The sequence below is a fragment of the Sceloporus undulatus genome, chromosome 1, assembly GCF_019175285.1.
Source record: "Sceloporus undulatus isolate JIND9_A2432 ecotype Alabama chromosome 1, SceUnd_v1.1, whole genome shotgun sequence".
Lineage (NCBI taxonomy): Eukaryota > Metazoa > Chordata > Lepidosauria > Squamata > Phrynosomatidae > Sceloporus > Sceloporus undulatus.
In genome coordinates, this window is record NC_056522.1 from 54,662,335 (window position 1) to 54,682,871 (window position 20,537).

General features: G+C 40.2%; 1 protein-coding gene across 2 annotated transcripts in view; it reads left to right on the forward strand.

The window, feature by feature from the left end:
• MDGA1 (MAM domain containing glycosylphosphatidylinositol anchor 1) overlaps positions 1-20,181 on the forward strand; it is a 410,329-nt gene extending 390,148 nt beyond the window's left edge. The window contains exons 15-17 of one of the 2 annotated variants that reach the window (XM_042445010.1): positions 2,512-2,636; positions 11,696-11,804; positions 12,834-20,181. In XM_042445010.1, the coding sequence (XP_042300944.1) occupies positions 2,512-2,636; positions 11,696-11,804; positions 12,834-12,925 (326 nt within the window). In that variant the 3' untranslated portion in view covers positions 12,926-20,181. The remainder of the gene's footprint in view (positions 1-2,511; positions 2,637-11,695; positions 11,805-12,833) is intronic. The other variant, XM_042445011.1, reaches the window with a different exon arrangement.
• Positions 20,182-20,537: the final 356 nt, after the last annotated feature.

Here is a 20,537-nt window from a genome sequence, read left to right on the forward strand (position 1 = left end):
AAAGAAAGAAAGAAATGAAGGAAGGAAGGAAGGAAGAAAAGGAGGGAATGTGGGAGAGAGGAAAGAAGGAAGCAGGGAAAGAAAGAAAGAAAGAAAGAAAGAAAGAAAGAAAGAAAGGAGGGAGGGAGGGATTAAGTAAAGAAAGAAAAAAGGGAGGGAGGGAAGAAGGAAGCAGGGAAAGAAAGAAATTAGGGAGGGAGGGAGGGAGGGAGGGAGGGAGGGAGGGAGGGAGGGAGGGGATGCTTTGCCCCTTGGTAGGGTGATTAGTCTTTCCCTCCTTTCCCCTGACATGTCTCCCATCTTAGCCTTCCTGTTCAGGAGGGATTCCACAATGTCTTCTATTTTTAGCATGGCTAAGAAGTATGGATTTGCATATTGCTTCCAGCGTTTATTTGGTCATGCCTCCCATTTTTTAATGTCTGACATTTCACCTAAATATCCTACATTTCACCTAAAACTATTGGCAGCCCGAACAACCTGAGCTGATTTTAATTCTGGCCCTTACCTCCTTCCAAGTTGGGCACCCCTGATCTATACACTATACTTCTATTGATGCAGCCTAAAATCGCATTGGCCTTGTTAGCTGCTGCATCGCACTGTTGACTCATTTTCAATCTACTTGGACTCCCAGAACCTTTTCACGCGTAGTCTCATTCAGCCAGGTGTCACCCATCCTATATCTGTGCATTTCATTTTTCCGCCCTAAGTGCAATACCTTACGTTTCTCTGTGTTGAAATTCATTTTGTTAGCTTTGGCCCAGCTTTCTAATCTATTAAAGTCATTTTGAATTTTGATACTGTCCTCTGCGGTATTAGCTACTCCTCCAAGTTTGGTGTCATCTGCAAATTTGATAAGTATGCCCCCATTTCTGTCATCCAAGTCATTGATAAAGATGTTGAATAGCACTGGGCACAGGACAGAACCCTGTGGGACCCCACTAGTTCCTTCTTTCCAGGATGAAAAGGAGCCATTGTTGAGCACCCTTTGGGTTCAGCCGGTCAACCAATTACAAATCCATGTAACAGATACGTCATCTAGCCCACATTTTACAAGCTTGTTTGCAAGAATGTCATGGGAAACCCTGTCAAAGGCCTTAATGAAATCAAGATATACTATATCCACAGCATTCCCTTCATCTACCAAGCTGGTAATTTTTATCAAAGAAAGAGATTAGATTTGTCTGGCATGACTTGTTTCTCTGAAACCAGTGTTGATGTTTTGTGATTATGGAATTGCCTTCTGAGTGTTCACAGACTGTTTGTTTAATGATCTGCTCTAGAATCTTTCCTGGTATTGATGTCAGACTAACTGGATGATAATTACTGGGATCCTCTTTTTTTTTCCCCTTTTTGAAGATGGGAACAATATTTGCCCTCCTCCAGTCTGCTGGGACTTCTCCTGTTCTCCAGGAGTTCTCAAAGATTATTACCAATGGCTCTGATATTACATTTGCCAGTTCTTTTAATACCCTTGGATGTAATTCATCAGGTCTTGGAGACTTAAATTCATTTAGATTAACCAGATATCCCTGTACTATCTTTTTACTTATTCTGTGCTGAAATTGCCCTATTCTGTTCCATTATCCTCAGGCTGAGCACCCTTGGTGGACTTGGCTTACCTATGTCACTAACAAGATCCTGGACACTAATTGCAAGCCCATTTTCCAAACAGGCTGACTTAGTTATGAATCAGGATATGCCTCTTACTACTCAGGCATGTCCCATAGATGATTGAGTCAATGTTTTTGCTACCTGTGAATTCAAAGATTTTGAACATTTGGAGCGCTTGTGACTTGGGGTCAGTCATAGCACAGATCACGTGGTGACCGTGGTTAAAAACGAAAACCAGAACAGTTAATTAGCTGTACATATAAGAAGAACAGGAGTTGATGACATGTACGCAACACACCTTTCTTATGGGAGGCATGTCAGTCAGGTAGCCTGACAGACAAAGAATTAACTATATTCTTGGGATGAATCTAAAGGGGTAACACTTCACATGGAAAGAAATTCCTTTTAAACTAATGTCTTTCCTTCTTGCCTGCTGCAATGAACTATGTATGGACTTTTGAATAGCTTGTAGTGATGTGTATCTCATTCACAGGAAGAATAAATACGCAAGATTTAACACAAATGCAAATGTAAATTGCAGAGTCAGCTCAAGACATTTTGCTGCCTGACATGGAATAGCTAACAGTGTCTCTTGCCCCACTGAGGGGCATAGTACCCAGAACCAGTCAAGCCTGTTTTGGCACTGGAGAGAGAAAATCCTTCAAACACCTCTCCCCGCCTCTAGCTGTAACAAATACAATACATCATTTAAAAAATTAAATAGCTAATAATTTTCTGCCCTTCTGTGACAGCCAGAAACTCCTGGGTGGCTCTATCATTCTCCTTCATGGTGCACTTGGCTCTTTGTTGATTGAAAAAAAAACCCTCCAAAAAAAGGAAAGAAAATGGTTGCTGTGGAGAAGTAGTGTGACTCCAGTGTCTGGTGCCACTCTCTTACAGGCTCCTTAAATCTCTTGGTTCACGTGAAGAATAAACAGCCCACTCAAGCCTTGTCACTCAAGGGGGACAAAGGAAATACGTGGCAACAAGCACATGTTCCTATCAACCCTGCAGGACCCTTCCAGGTAAGCAGATATACGGGGGACCTCAAGGACACAGCTGCCTAGCATGGGTGCCTGGCATGAGTTAGTAAAGCCAATGGCAAAAGAGGCCCAGAGCCAGTACATTTTTAGTACTGTGGCTGTGGAAAAGTAATCATAAGGCTTAGGATCACTTATCAATATGCAGGCTGTTTCTGTCTTGGACAGCCAGATACCAGTGTTACTGTTTAACACCTAGTTACTATTTGTGACATGTATGTACTCAAGAAGAATAGATCTTCCATGGGCCTCCTGTTACAGGTTAGCTGGTGTGATGTGCCTTTCTCCCCTGCAGTGATATCTCACTTTCTGTACATGAATAGATAGCCTGAGCAATGGTTTGTGAAAGCTGTTGTGCTGTGACTACTTTGTCATTGATGAATGGCTATCTTTCTATGGGACATTGGTTAGAAGTAGCTGTTACAGTAAATATGTGGCTGACAACAACAGCATCGCCCCCACACTATACTATAGATGTACAGCAGAGAGGTGAACCCAAAAGACCTTTGACCTTCACATTGGTGTAATGGTAAGTATCCTTGCCTGTCACTCAAGAGAAGATGACTCAATTCCCCACAGGGAAATCTGCACTTAGAGGAAGGTCCATAATTTAGGGCTAGAGTACTTGCTTTGCATGTAGAAGGTTAAACCCCTGGCATGATAGATAAAGCTGGAAAAGCCCTCAGTCAGGTAGATGGCGCAGTGGCTTGACACCCTCCTAGCTCCTCCTCACACAATAATATAGAGTATACTAATGGCATCTTCAACAAAATTCATCCTGTCCAGGACTCCAGACAGTTGTTCATGCCCTTTATAAAAAATGATACCATGCTCAGTGTCTCCACTGTGATTACATGGAATCATGTTGTGCCACTGAGCTGAAAGTGTTCCTTTTCCCACAAACAGCTGCCAGTGAGAATGAGCACATTGCCTTCTCATTTCAATGGAGTGGCACCTAGAGTTTGGGATGTTACTTTATAAAAATGGTACAAATCATGTCAAGAAAACCCCAAGTTAAGGACGTCTCAGGGTTGACTTGAAGGCACACAACAACAAAGATGTGATTTTACAATGATAATTTTATTATAATTTTAAAGTAACTCTCTGCTTTCCCACTTCTCAAAAAGTAGTTAAAATCATTTTTAAAACGTGAATACTACAAGCAGCTAGTCTGTGGTACAAAATGCATTCTCCTTCCACCCACCTTAATGTCACGATAAGGCAGCAACACTTGAACCATGCAATATTTCAAGCTACACACTCTTGGAATCATATAAGAAATGTTAAAAGATGCAATTACATTGGAAAGGAAGTGAAATAAAGTATCAATCAAGTCTGTCAATAATACTTAGTTGTTATTTTGTAAAAATGTATAGATTATTCTTTTTAACCATTATTTATATTTTTGTTTGCTTGTTTGTTTGTCTGTTTGTTTGTTTGGTATACTTTGTTCTAATCTGTGTTGTGAGCCACTTTGGGTTCCATATTGGGAGAAAGGCAGGATATAAAAATTTAAAATGCTAGCTGGTTACTTCCAAACTTGGGTGATGGCACCAGGGGGGGGAAAAGGAAGGAAAACTGAGTGCACTGCTTTCAGTGGCAACTATATTTCATGGAATGGCTCATTCCTGACTTGAGGACAACTGTGTTAGAAGGTATCTTTAATTTCTGAACAAAATTGTTGCTTCTGTTGTCATTGATTAGCAGTAAATGCTGTGTGCCCTTCATTATTGGTTATAGCTGTCCGGGAAAGCAGCCAAAGGGCTGATAAAGCAGCTAGTTATCAAACAAACAACCCCCTCCCAGCACAGCAAAGTCAATGTAAGCTACACAGTCCTGGAGAGTTGCAGTAGCTTTGCCAAAAGGGTTTACCAGAAGAATTGTCAGACGGTCCGAGGTTCAGGGTAACAGATAGGCAGGTAGATAAAGCAGTCCAAGGTCAAGTTTCCGGGTAGTCAAGACAAGAAGCCAAGGAGCCAGAGACAGAGTCTTTCCTCTAAAAGAGTCAGATATCCACTGGCAAAGAACCACACATGCTCCAGGTGCTTAAGAAGGCAAGGAGCTGGCCTTCAGCTGTGCCTGATTACGAAGACGCTTCTGATAAAGCCTCCGAGATCTTCGAAGGCCCTCTCTTTCTGCTCGACGCTCATTGAAGGTAGGCACACTGCCCAGATCCTCCTCCATGTCCACAGCCTCGGCACCAGGCAAACTTGACTGCTGAACCTCTGGAGGGGCCATAGACTCTGCTCCAGCAGAACTAGGGCCAGCCTCTGGCTCCTCCATTACAGGTTCAAGCCCCTGGGGCTCTGGCTCCTCCATTATAGGTTCAGATCCCAGAGGCTCTAGCTCATCCTCTGAGTCCTCCAAGCCATCTTCCAGGCTGGGCATGACAATAGCAGGGGTAGGCAACCTGCGGCCCGCGGGCCGGATGCGGCCCGGCGAGGCCTTGGGACCGGCCCCAGCCTGGTCCTGCCGCTGATTGCCGCCGGGGCCTTTGGCCTCTCGCACGCAGGGGCAAGGGGGGCAATTGTCTATAGACGCCTCAGAAACATGCATTTATATTAACATTAATCAAAAAATCAGCATTTTTTTTGTGTGTCCTCCACTTTTTTTAAAAAAAAGGGTCCACCATTTGAAAATGTTGCCCTACATTTGTCCCGATTTATTTATTTATTTAAATTTTTTTTTTAAATATTTAATTATTTATTTTTTGGCTTCGGCCCCCCAGTTGTCTGAGAGACAGCAACCCGGCCCCCGGTTCAAAAAGATTGCCTACCCCTGGGTTATAGGATGCTACAATTGGCTTATTTATTTACTGCCCCTGCTCCTGTGTGTTTAGCAATATCTTGACCCACAGAAATTGAGCAGGTAAAATTTTTCTTGATATGGAGATAAATAGGAGAAAAAATTGACTTGCTCTGTATGTCACAACTGGCAACCCTGCTTTGTTATGTCAGGGTTTTTTATTATTGTGGAATGAGTCTGTGCAAAGTTTAGGATCCAATACAATAGTTTGCTGTGCCTTTTGTGAGTATTAAGATAGGTACCCATTATGACTTTGACTGCAGTTGTTAATGAGTACTGTGCCCTAATTAGGTTTTCAATATAGGCTTTCTTTCTGGATAGATATTATCTAAAGGGTAAAATGTATAAGGGCTATTTAATATCAAGCATTAGGTAAACATATGAAGATTATTTTGTAATTGATACACTGTTTTAACTCTATTAAAATCAGTGTTAGAATTAGGAAGTCCCACTTAGACCTCTAATATAGGTCTTTGGACTTCTTTCAATGCCTGGAAGCCATCTTACCATCAGTAGAGAGAGGATGTTAAAATAAGTTGTGCCCAATAACATTAGCATAGACTGATTCAGTAAACAGAGTTGCTTCTGTGCTTAGGGTCTAAGATACTGATTTTTAAAAATCCAAAATCAAAACATTGTAACCCACACTCTGGAATCTGCCATTCAAAGGAAACCATAGCTTCCATTCTGAATTCTTTGGGTATATCTACACTAAAGACTTAAAACCTTTAGAAGCCATTCACTGTCCTCAGAGAATTCTAGAAACCACAGTTTCAGGACGTACATCAGGATCACAACAATTTCTGTTAGGACCTTATCACACTACACTATTATAGTGCTATTATTCTACTTTAACTGCGATAGATGCCTCCTGTGGAATCCTGGGATTTGCTGTTTCATATGGAGCATTTAGAACTTTTGGTACTCACTAAACTATAAACCCCAGAATTCCTTATGATGTTGCCATGGCAGTTAAAATAGAATAATAGTGTGATAGTAATCCATGGCAAATGGCAGTTTCTAGGATGGAATTGAGGGGGGGGGGGAGCCATAATAGCTGAATGGGTTTTGAAAACCCAACATAAATCTGTAATATAAACAGGGATTGTATCTGAGAACATACAGGGCCACACACATTTATTTATAAATAATAATAAATAGAACTTTAATTTATATCCTGCTTTTCTGTGACAAGACAATCAAAGAGGCTACAACATGTTAAAATCCACATTTACAAATTTATGTCCCAAATCCCCCTCCTTAAAACAGGATTAAACAAATTACAATTAAAACATCTATTAAAACACAATAAAATACAGCGAGGACAGAACGGTGGGCTGATACATGATGTGGGGGGCAGTCATTCTGTGGCTGGGCACTTTTATTCAGGAGCTTTATTATTTTGAGAGCTTTTGTTTTGTGCACTACAGGTGTTTATTCCTAAAGTGTTTACTGTGAACTTTATACCCTGCCTCTTCTTTTCTGTGTTCAGTGGATGATTTTTTTTTTATGAATTTGTGAATGTGGTATGGCTGTGTACATTTGATTTGTTCTTGCTTAGCTCAGAAGTACATAGCATGCTTTTGGGTGCTGTAAAGCAATAATCGGGTTTCTTGCGAATGTGCTGTTGATTGTTATAGCTCAGTTATTGCTGTGCACTTAATGGCAACAAGGATGGCTACTAATTTGTTATCAGTTGGTAGCATATTGAGCCTGCTCCAGCATGTATCGGTTTGGCTCACAGGATGGGCATTGTCTATTTCTTTAATAATGATTCTGACTTCTGCACCATTTAGATTTGACAGTGAAGGAAACATTAACAGCAGTGCTTGTGAATTCTGGCTTCCATACACATGCATGTATGTTGCAATTTGGAAGTGTGCCACAAGGCTTATTTCCCTTCTTCTGCCTGACCTATGTGTTTCTTGTCAGGCCACAAGAACTGGAGATTGCCCAGACCAGTTCCAAATGACTGCATCAAAGTGACCTACAGACACATCTAAACTACTGCATCATTTTCCCACCTAACTTTTCAGAACCCTTAGTATAATGTTAAGTGTATGCATAGTGGTGAGATGGACAGAGAGGGGAATAGCTTTGCTGTAGGGAAATAAGTCTGCAATCCCATCCCCAAGCATCTGGGAATAACCATTTAGGAATTTTGCCACAAGATACTGGGAGAGGAAAACTGTGTCACTCTTCACTAATTAGCTCACAGCCAATCTCCAGCTGGTGTTTGTGGCCAACAAATTTCCATATAGCAATCAAAAGGGCAACAAGCATCCTATCTTGGAGAAAACATTACTGTGAAAAATATTGATCTCAGACAATGAAATCTCCCAACAAAAGAAAGATGCTTGTAGCAAACTGGAAACTCGGGTATACTTATTGTAATATTGAAAATAAGGCTCATGGGCATAACAAGTCTAGATGGGTTTTTATTTTTTGCATTATCCCAACCCCAACCCCCAGCTCCTTCAACTTGAGTTGTTGAGCAGTTCTCTCCAGAGCTTGGAAAAAACAGCTGACATGACCACTGTGCTTTAAAAGAAAGAGAGAGAGAGAGAGAGAGAGAAATGTTTCCAAGATCGCATTCTATCATTTTGAATCAACCTGATCCTCCTGGATTAATCTGAAGGCTGGACTATATAGCTATCAATTAGATTTCACACATTTTCTAATGTTTTAAAATGAATGCAGTTTTTGCCTCTTAAAATCGTCCCAAATGTATTTAAGGATAAACACATTTAGGAATGTGTATATTTAGGAAAGAAATCCAGCATGGTGTAATGGTTTGTGTGTTGGACTATGACTCCACTCAGCCATGGAAACCTCCAAGTCACATTCTCTCATCCTTAGAGGAAGGCAAAGGCAAATTTGAACAAATCTTGCAAAGAAAACTCTGTGATAAGTTCACCTTAGGGTCTCTATAAGCCAGAAATGAACTGAAGGCACACAACAATAACAACAACAACAAACATTTAGTAAAAATATATATTTGGAAATACATGTTTTGTAAGAAATAAATTCAAAAAATATGAAGGAGAATTTCCTTTAGTTAGCAACTTGATAAGAATTTATAAAATTCACACTTTCCAAGTCAGTATGCAAATCAGGATGCAGTTATCACAACTGTACCTCTCAAAATGTTGTAGTGCAATTTTCCAAACAAAAAATGTGCACAAAAGTGCATATATTACTGAAAAATGTAAAAATACATTAAGGGGAATTGTTTGCAAAACATGTATACTTTTTAGACTCACATTGTCGGTATTTTAAAACAGAATATCCAATTACATAATGTGTATGTTAGGAAAAACACATGAAAATGTATACAAATTTCAGTGCTGGCTTTTTTAAAATCATCATCATCATCATCATCATCATTAACTGGTGAGGAAACCAAATAAAACTAATTCAATACTGGAAAAATTAAAAAGAGAGAGACACCTAAATTGGCAGATTTATTCATTCCTATCAAAAATAAATTTTCAAAGAGAAATGTTTATGCAGGTTTTTTTTAAATGGGAATGAATGTGGGAATGGGATGGAACGTACAAAAAATGAACACACAACAAACCGACACAGACTGGGTGTATGTTCATATGTCCACCCATGTTTGCCACAGCTGAAAATGTTGGATTTGCCTTAACATACTAGAAGAGCATTGTTGATTTGTGGGAGATGGAATCTCCCAGACTGTATAATAAAGAGACATCCCTTGAGGCTCTCTCCTTGCTGACTATGTGGGCAGAGCATATTTTGTATACGGCTTTGTCTCATATGGAGACAGTGGATGGCTTGTAGCCACCTCGTGTGTAATAGAACATAAATGTAGAGGTTGTTTATGCTCCTTAGAGAATGGGAGGCAACAGAACCTTTGCTCTAAGCTGCCCGGAAAGTCTTGTAACCATGGGAACAATACAGGTGACATGGCCTAATGAAGCTTTACCTGTCAGGCTTTGAGAAGGAAGGAGGTCTGGATGAACAGTGCTTCAGGGAAGTGCACCAGAGATATTTTAACACTAGAGCAAGTAATCCTCCCTCAAGCTGAGGCTGATGGTGCAGTTCAACTCATCCCTCTGTAGCCCACTATTTTGGTGACCTAGGCCACAGTCTGAAGTTCAAGCATAGGGCACATACCAAAATAATAATGACCCATTAAAATAAATGGGACAATCAAGAGGAGTATACAGGAAGGAATCACATCTTAGTGGCTAACCACATGCTATGTACACAGAATATCCCAGGAACAATTCCCGGCATCTGCAGTTAGGGTTGGAAAAAAGTCTTGTGTGAAACCCAAAACAACCACTAACAGTCCTTGTCAATAATACTGGGCTCGGTGAACCAATGGCCTGCTTCAGTATAAGGCAGCTTCTCTTGCTCCTCTATAAATATCTACAGATGCTCAATGATTTCAATCCATCCCAAAAAATGTAAGTCATTTGCATTACTCCAGAAAGATTGCTCATACATAGATTTGATCAAGCCTCCAAACAAAATACTTTGTTCCAATTTACAGAATGAAGTGAACATATGAGCTAGTAAAATAGAAAGTTGCTACTACTCCAGGCTGCAAGTTTGCAGTCCACATTACAAAATAAATAAAAGTTTGCTTTGGATGTGGTAACCTAGTGCAGTTTGGTGCAGCCATTTCCTTGTGGTAGTTAACAACCTCTGGAGAACTCATTAGGTGAGGAAGTACCAAATGTCTGATCACCTATGTTTCACTGTGATGGCATACTGTCCACAATTCTGATACTGATATTCTGCTTAATGTGGTCTGACATCTGTAGTTGTCAGGGGGGAGGCTCATTCAATGAAGTATGTCTCACATCAAGAGAACAATACTGCAGAAGACAACCAAGAAGTGATAACAATTTACCCCAAGAGACCAAAGGATTTTGTTTGAAATGTGATGTCACACTCATTTGGTTGCTATGCCACCAAATTTATAGCTCAATCCTGTGCATTACTTCTCAGAAATAAGTTCTAATGACCAGTGTGTGATCCAGGGATGGACAAAGTGCAGCTCTAGATGTCATTGAACTGCAACACCCATTAGCCCTATTCACACGTGGGAGTACACCACATTGACCATAGTGCTACTTATATCTGAGTAAACATGCACAAGATTCCGCTGCATATACTATATTCTTACATGGGGCAAGGTCTTTAAAAGAATACTCTGCACCTCATTAATTCACCATTGCCAGGCTTCTTTGATGGAAATTATGACCATTGAAGGGGACAAAAAACCAACATGCATTTGAAAAGTAGTACAGTCAGTCCTTGATATCCACAGACTTGCCATCCATGGATTCAAGCATCCATGGATGGCAAGCCAGCATTGCCCCCAATTGTGGTGCATGTGCGTGGCTATACTGCCATTAGGGACAGCCCCCTTTGTCCCATGGCAGTGCATGCACACGGCCATACTGCCATTAAGTTCCATCATCCCCAGTGGTGGTGCGTCCCTGTGCATGCGCCACCACAGGACAACAGGGGCTATCCCTAATGGCAGCGGATCCACATGCACGCACCACCATTGGAGACAATGGAAGTTGAACATCCATGGATTTTGTTATCTGTGGAGGGGTCTGGAACAGATCCCCCATGGACACCAAGGACTGACTGTATCTGTCTACTGTATATTTGATGTTTCAACCTGCCAAATGAATTATAATCTTAGAAGTACATTCTCAATTGATTGTTAGTTTGTAATTGTTGTTAAGTGCCATCAAGTTGGCTTTGACTTTTGACATTCCTATGAATGAGAGGCCTCCAAGGCGCCTATTATTAATGGCCCTGCTCAGGTATTGCCAACTCAAGAGAGTGGCTTTTTTGATCGAGTCTATCCACTCATAATGCAGTCTTCCTCTTTTCGTACTGAGTTCCACTTTGCTGAGTGTTATCATCTTTCAGACAGGTCATGCCACCTTATGAATAGCCTCCATTTAGTGATTTTGGCTTTTACAAAGAATAGAAGCTTGATTTGTTCTAGGACCCATTTATTTGTCTGTAATCTTTATTTGTCTTTTATGAGTTTGTAATAGGATATTATAAATCCATTGGCTTCAATACAGTTTTAGATAAGTTTTCTCTGCTGTGGTTTTCCCTTTCTCTCTCTTTGTAACATTCTCTTTATTTACATCATAGAGAATGGTAGTATATGGAATTGGACTCTTAGATTGCCCCATGAAAGCCTTTCTAACTCTGATGTTCTCTTCCTTCAGATCATCTTTGAAGGTGTTCGTGGTACAGGCTCTGAGGGAGATATTGCCATTGATGATGTTACTCTAAAAAAGGGTGACTGTCCAAGGAAGCCAATTGTCCCAAATAAGGGTGAGTGTATAATCGTTGTTATAGTGTATGCATATCTATACACCAAATCCAAAAAACTAGGAAAGTTCTACATATTGACATGAGAAGGAGGGACATTCATTATTGACTGGGGTGTGGCATCCCTACCTCATTTGATTGCTTCACTTTGTAAAGGTGGTAACAGTGGCAGAGATACTATTTTGGGGTGGCTAGATTTTAACCACTTTTCAATACATAATTTTAGAGGCTTTATTGTTCCTCAGAATATTTGCCACTTTGGAGTTAGTTAGCAAAATGATTTTTTTAAAGAAACCCCAGTGATAAAGGGTAACAATAATTAAGAGTAATAGCCACAAGGCACAAACTAGAACCTCTCTATTAATAAGCATTAACCTTTATTGATTGCAATATACATCCTGAGGCAAAGAAACAACTTCTAAAATTATGAAGAAATGTTTCTCTATATATCTGTCTGAAATCACTCTCTGCCTCCTGACAGTCACAAAATCAGTTATACCAGAAAGCAAGGCAGTTTTTCATTAACTTTTATTGATATGATACATTCCAATGAGATTTACTTCAAAGAAAACGTGCTTAGAGCGTTGGTAAGTGAAAGTCAGTTTGATGCTTCTGTTAAATAATATTTAAAGTATTGAGAAGAGCTATTGTTCAGTTTTAAAGAACATACTTTTGCAGACAGAATGTCCCAAGATTGCTTCCTGGCATGTAGCATCTACAGAAATGCCCATGGATACCCATAACAATTTTGAGTAGGCAATTTTGGACTAGATAAAGAGTCTAACCTCATATAAAGCAATTTTGCATATTATCTCATTAAAAATTCTTCATGTGATGAATCTATACTTTTTCATTTTTCAATGGCTGGGAAGGTCTTCAGCCTTTATTTTCATAATACAGCTGTTTGTCTGGTAATATTTATTCTTAGGTTACCCTCTATTCTTTAGTCTACCAATTCATTGCAAAATTACATATTTTGAAAGATGTGGAAACTTTTCTGTGACTGATAGTTCTCTCATTCTTGTCCTGCAGCAGTGGCCCTTCCGGAAAATGGTGCCGTCATCCAACACAAATCTTCTCTCTGTGGACCTCTCATTTTCTTCCTTTATGTACTGTTCAGATGATAGCAAGCAACTGTTCCAGTCTTCAAACTGAGACATTCCTCCTCCTTTCCTACTTGGTCACCTCTGCTCCTCTTCCTCCCCCTCCTCACTGGCACACCAAAGTGTCCATGTTACCAAAGACTAACAAGCATGACCACACCAAGGGGATCCACTTCAGAACCTGAAGGATTCCTGGAGGAAGTCATCATGTTTAAAAACAAAGCAAGTATGAACAGAAATAAAGACACAAGAGAAAGAGGGAGGAAGCAATGGAAAGAAGAGCTGTTAATGATGGAATGAAAGGCTAAAGTGAAAATGAAAAAGATATTTAAAAGGATAAATGAAAGGGGGAACGGCCATGTTTTCCTACAAACAGTGGACAGGACTTCCTCAGGGAAGTGGGAACTTCTGTTTTAAACAAAAACAAAATATATTAAAGCACAAATTTCTACCAGAACTGTTACCTTATTGACTGCAGAGCCACACTTTCAGAAGACATTTTAGCACAGTGTCCCCCTTCTGGATCTCTGTGTTATGACTTTACCCTGATGGGCTCTGCCAGCCACCTGTCTGCTGCAGCACCACCTCACCCTCTTGCTTCCAAAAGAACATCCCACATGTCTCCATTGGGGGCCACCCCCTCCTTGCATATTGGTGACCATAGATTCTTGCCCCCTCTGCATGTGCTTCAGAGTCTCCATATGCATTTTCAAGACATTCATGTATTTACTTGTTTGTGTGCAATTTGCTTTGAATCATCCTTCACATCTTTGGGGCCCCAACGTCTGACACAGTAAAGCAGAGAAAGAGACCTGTTGTAGACTGTGGAGAAGGATGGAAATCTGGGGCAAACCTAAGCTGCAGGACCAGCTTATTGACATCTTCCACCCACCTCCTTCCCTCACCTCCATCTAAAGTTATTCAGCTCTTGCTGTGTGTATTCATTTCTGTTCACCATCACACAGGCAGACTGTCAAATTCCAGCACAGAGACTAAAACAAAAAGCCCTTTGGTTAAGGGTCAAAGCAAGGTGGCACTGTAGTCAGTCAGTGTTAAAGCCTGAGCATCAGAAGCCTTAAGGCAAGATCTCCTCTAATTTTTTTTAGTGTTAATTTATCTTATCTCCCATTCCCTTTGTGCAAGTCAACTGCTACATTTTTTAAAAAAAATGCAGGGAGAATCATATACTATCTTTAATTTTCTCCTGATTCCCTCCCCAAGTTGTCCTTATCACTTCTGAAATTGCAATACTTGCATGTTAATTGTGGTACCTACTTTTTGGCATATTACTAAGTGCAGGGTGCTGAAATCATGAGGCTTGATTTCCTATTCAAGGACAAGCCAGGTGGAGCCTTCAGGTTTTGTGGTGGTCTGAGGAATCAGAGAGTAAAACAGGCTGAAATCCTAGAAATTGAGATACAGTGTACTCGTTTCAAAGGGGAAAATCTTTGGATTTCAATGGGAAAAGAAATGCAGACAAAGACTACATGATATTTTCAGGTATGCCACAATACCACTGTGAGGAAATCAGTTATCTCAGGAAAGTCAGATTGTTGCTCCCAAACTTGAGGTAGACAAATGTGAACCTACAAAATCATTAGATCGGACAGTACATTTTGAAGCCAGTAAGAATAAGTCAGAGTCTGTTGCAGCAATAAACTGCTTGGGATAAATCTTACTTATCCCCTTCCTGTAATTAGCAGCATAGACAAGAGAGGGATATCATGTAAATATGTGCACAACACAAGTACATCCATTATTCCCACAATGGGATTTGCATGTGTATTCCAAGAGCAACATGGAACTATTTTAGGTGTAGAATTCCTATCATCCTCCCAAATTTCTTCAATGAATAAGTTTTGGCCTCTCTAGCTAATAACAATAACATATATATCGAGGAGTATTAAAATAATCTAGAAAAAAATAGTAGGGCTTCTCCCCATCAGGCATTTATTTTCACATATAAAAGGAAATAATGTTTTCAAGGCTAGATTCACATTTTCAGTGAAGCTATATTCAAGTACACAGTTATAGCCGGATTATCTTCAGAGTTCCCATTATTTTGTTTCTGCTCCTCCCAGTGAGGACTCCCTACAGCTGAAAATATTATGATTGATAAGTTCATTCCAAGGGATATCAGAACAATGTCCATGCTCCCATATATTAGTAAATTCAGATTTCTGGTCCCCTGGGCTACTGGAAGTACCTAATGTTATCACAGTTATAGAAGATTAAGCAAGGTAGATGCAAGCAAATAAACAAAGGGCAATGGTATGGTGATATATCTGTAGATCTGCCTGGGTGTATGTATGTTGACAGATCATTTATAGCACCTCAGCATTTGCTTCTGTATAGAATTAACATATCTGGATCTGATTATATGCTTTCTTCCTCCCAGAAGCATTCTTACTGCTCAAATTTAGAATTCTTCTTGTCTGCTTCTGCTAATCTAAAAGCAGCATTGACAAAGAATTATGTCTCAGCCATCTCTTACTAAAACAGGGTACAGATAGTAGCTTGTTAAGGAGGCACAGGTTGAAAAAAAAGAAGAGAGGTCTAAGACTTCCATGATTAAAGGCAATGATTCCCCCCCCCCGCCACACACACACACACACACACACTGGAGACTGTACCACACTTCCTTCTGATTCAAGGGCTCTTAGAGTCATTGTAGTCCAGTCAGTACTGTACTAATAAGATGCCTTCTTTAGCCAGGTGTTTAGACATTAACCTCTTCTTGCTTTCAGCAAGAACTAAAAGCAGATTCAGACAACCAAGAGATACATGCTAGCCACTCAGTAGTTTATCATAGTTATAGGATTTTTAGAACTTGAAGAGATCTTGTAGAATATCCAACTGCATGGTTAAGCTTAGCACACCCTTCCCTCTATCTTCCCCTGCATGCATTTGAATCTATCCTCAGAAGACTTAACTAGTTTGTTAATGGGAAGTCTGCATTGGACCTGTGCTCTGAACTAGATGTCATAGGGATGCGTTTTCCTTTTGAGCCCTGAAAACTGAATGCTCTGTCCTAAAGAAGAAACAGCTTCCAGAAGGGAACAAAACATCCTAGGTCTTACTGCTATTTCATATTCTCAGTCACATTTGTATTCTCAGCAATGAAGCAGAACTTGCTCACATTCAAGCAAGTGGCCTTAGAAGGCATTCTGTTCACACACTTACCTGTTCACACACAACTGCGTTCACAGAGTAGGTTTGAAGAAGATGTGTACAGGATTGTACTCACAGAGACCATTTTGTTTTAGACCTTGGAGGCTTAAAGATAGATTGGATTGTGAGTTAACTTTGGGAATTTGGAGTTTGCTTACAAATGAATATTGGTGTTGTTTGAAAGAACAAGAGTGTGAGATGAGCAGTGTAGAGAGGGAAGAGGGAGAAAATGCAGCTCATGAGGCATGGTTGCCTTCCTCTCTGCCCCTGCTCAGGATCAGAATTACTATGTGAGCATAAGTTTATGTGAGAATGGACCAAAGAAGTGCCTATTTACATGTAAAGAATACACTAGATTCTGTTGTTGTGATTGACCAAGTATTCCACTATCAGGTATCTACCAATGAGATATCAGCCTTTTAATCATCATCACCGAAGTCTCAGGGAGCCTCATTTACAGATACTTGCCTCGTTTTCATTCCTCTTTCCTTCCTATGGCTTAGAAATAACAGGGACCCTTTCCTTGGGGGCAAAAGTTGTTCTGAAGTGCCTTGGCTTGTCAGAAATATGAATGCTAAAGGTCTAGATCCAGTCAGCAGAAATCTGCTAGTGCAATGGGACTTCCTCTATAGGGTTTCCTAGTGCCCTAAAATGGAGGTAGAAAATTGCAGGGAGGAGAAGGAGTTGCTCTTGTTTCTGTGGACAGGAGCTGTTCCATCAGCAAAATGACACCGCTGAATCCTGCCCAAAATGACAAATTTCATAACGTTGTCCAGATTACTAACAGGAGGCACAGAATGAGCTAGTACAACTGTAAGGACGTCCCACTTACTCAAGACAGCATGTCCTATTTGTGGAACCTGTCCAGAACCAAAGTAGCTCATGCTGGAAGGTCAAAAATGTTTGCAAGTTTCAGTTACATTTATCTATGATAGTGCTGGATTGCAGTATTTGGCCCAAACTTTTTTTTTAGCGTGCCAGGAGGCAATAAAAATGTAAGCCAGTGATTATGGGGCAGGAGGAGCTGAGAACTTGCAGGTTGTGGTTTATATACCTTTAAAGAAAAATGGCTGAGGTTTTTGAGCATTTTTTCTCCTCCCCCCCCCCCCCATACACACACACTGGGGAGAAAAAAAATCCTATTTGTTGTCAATTGAAAGTTAGTGCCCTCTCTCCAACAGCTCAGTAACATTCCCTTTTTAATTCAGAACAGAACGCACCAAGAAAACAGTGCTATGTCAAGCCTTAGCATCATTCCCAGGGAGGGAAGAGATGGCTGCCCCATGCCCCCCCCCAAGCCAAAAATCCCCTGGCTACTCCCTCCTTAAAGGTAAGCCCAATCTGAATGTTCTAAGAATTCCTCTCCTATTCCCCCCCCCACCAATATTCTCTTCCAGACCTTTGCAGAAAAACAAATGGTTCCCCAAAGGGGAGGATTTCTACCTAGACTTATTTGAACATTCAGACCTCCCAAGTAAATGTCAGGTACTTCAGTGAAGTACTCTCTGCCACTTAGGAATCAAAAGCTACTTACAGCCTAATAGCTCTCAGGTGTGATGCTGTTATTTAGACTATATATAAAATTATCATTCTGATTTATCAAAGCGGTCCTTTTTTTCTGAGTGCAAAAAGCTTAGCATCCAGTTCCCTAGACATGTGAGCTTTTGAAGATGTAACTAGATGTAAATTAACTTACAGTTGTAAACCGCTTAGACACTGCTTAGGTGGTATGAAGCGGTATATAAATGAAGCTTGTTTGTTTGTTTAGATTTTGCCATGTTAAGGGAGGGCTGCAGCTTCGTCTGGAGGTAGCATTGTGTGATTGGCCTTCTCTATTGTGTTGGAGTTGTTACATGAAAGATTCCTTCCACCCCAGAGGTGAGGTGCACTGATGCTTCTAAGCAATCATGAGGGATACAACTGTAAATACACGTTCATCTATCATGCTAGGTACCTCAAAAAATAGGAGTTACTATTATCTTTATCAAGGTATCTGTTGTACAAGATACAGTAAAATCAAGAGTGCCTTCCAGTTAGACTCAGATTGTGTGTGTATGCTCTCTCTCTCTCTCTCTCTCTCACACACACACACACCCCTGGAAGGGTAATTGCACAAATATTTGTATGCCCACATTTTTACACATACTATCAGAGTAATAAATAATACATGCTGGTAAAAAAGGCAAAATCTTAAAGGGAGCATCCATCATCCATGATAGATAAATACATCTTCCATATGCAAAGGAAATATTCAAATTTACATATGCAGAGGACAAGCAACGGAGGATGAGTAGCACCATCTCGATTGCTTCATGTGGTTTCAAAGCTCATTGAAGGGAAATCACCAGAATAGATAGGCCCTGGGTCAGGAGCAGCATAGATTTTTACACACAACTACATAAGATGCCCCCCTATAAGTTTGTTTTCTGCTGCTATGAATTCATTCTCTTCTGAAAAATGGTTCCTCATTACTTTCTATGCTTGCATTTTCAAGGTAGTCTAGAGATTGCATTCCAACCAGGAGAAATAAGAATGTAGCTCTTATATAGAATGATTAGTTTTTACAAAACTAATCAAAGAACAGAGAAAGTATTGTGTGATTTATCTAACCTCTTGAAAAAGGTCAGAGTGAATTGCTTAAGGAGGACAATCAAAAGGAAGGAGGTGATTTTAGAGCTTTAAATTCCTGGTGTTTGTAGTGCATGACTAGGAGAAATCTTAAAAATTTATAATCTGTCAGGTATGCCTGTATCTCTGGCTGTCATTCTGGAAAACTTGGTAATATCCTGCAATTAATAGCAGTTATTCCTAGGGAAGGTTACATTAGTAAACTTTGTGAAAGGTTAAAAAAAAAACTCCTCTACAGTTTCATGTAGTGCTACATGACCTACAAATACACTGCTACAGGGTCTAGTTAAACAAGTGATGCAATCTGAATTTAATGTCTGATTTGCTCTAAGGCAACTGTAGCTTAGATGCACCTGATTAAAAAGACGAGATATTGCAGTTTAGTATTCTTCAATGCCCATGAAGTAGCATACCTGCGTAATCCCTATTCAGGGGCTAATTTAACATTGTTTTAGCCTTATAGAGACATTTATGCTGGTAAGAACTAGATTCCTTTGATTCTGGAAGAAAGAAAGGGTTAAAACACAGAGCCCTCTTTTGCCTCTACCAGGGTCCTCTTCTCTGCAGCTCCAGTACACTGCTTACTCTTACAGTCTCTCACCTTTGTAGCTTCTACTTCATTTCTTTCCATTGGAGCACGCTACAGCCACAACACGTCATCATGCCAATGACAGGACTGGCATTCTCTGTACAGGAACTGCCAGTCTTTAAACTGCTGTCTTCACGTTCCAATGTTTTTCATTTGCCCTGATTGGCCTTGGATGATGTTTAATAAATGAGCACGCCATTTACAGAGAAAGATCTCCCATAGTGCCTTAGAAAATTGCATTTTAACGAGGACCAATTTACATTTTGTTGTAATAAACTGCAGGCTAGAGGTTGGGGTTATAGGAAGCTTACAAGTTGGCAGCAAAAGAGGAAGGCAAAGGAATGTGAGTGCTCTTTGAGTTTTACCCCAAACAGGGAAGCAAGCCAGGCCAACCTTCTATTTGATGCCAGGAGGGTCAGAAGGGGGTTGCCTAACCCATATGTAACAATATGTGAATAAGAATGTGGGAATAAGCATTACCTTCTTGTTCACTCAGGACTGGTCTATGAAAGAAGCAGAGGTCTAATCCTACTTCTAGTCCTGAGTAGAGTTGTCAGTTGTTGAATGGTGAGTCAACACTTAGGTAAATCTCACTGATTCAATGTGACTGCTCTTCTTGGGACTATTAATAGGATTAAAACCAAATGAGATGGAAATTAGGTGACAGAGTCCTGAGATGACAGAAGAGACTGTAGCAATTCAGGGTGCAATAGCAGACCATAATATGTTCCAGTTTATGAAAGATTTTACAAGAAGGCAAATACTTATAGGTTAGTGGACAGTTTGATCTTAACAGATAATGTGATGGATATATAGATCCAAGACCACTGCTGTAGTCCTAGTTATAAACAGATCTTGTTTTGTAGTATTTTGTGGGTTTTTCAGACTATGTGGCCATGTTCTAGAAGAGTTTATTCCTGAACTTTTCACCAGGCACATCTGTGCCAGGCACAGATACTGGTGAAAAGTTCAGGAATAAACTCTTCTAGAACATGGCCACATAGCCTGAAAACCCCACAAAAAAACTATGGATGCCAGCCATGAAAGCCTTCAACTTCAGATCTTGTTTTATTCAGTCAGTTTTATTGAGGAATACTATCATAGCCAGTATACCATAGCCCAAAATAGTTTAATGCCTAAGGCATAGCTCAAATGTAGTCCCTCCCATCCCCAGTCACTGGTTAAGGACAATATTTGAGAAGTCATGGTGCACCATAAGGACAGCAATTTCTGCTTTTGTTTTCA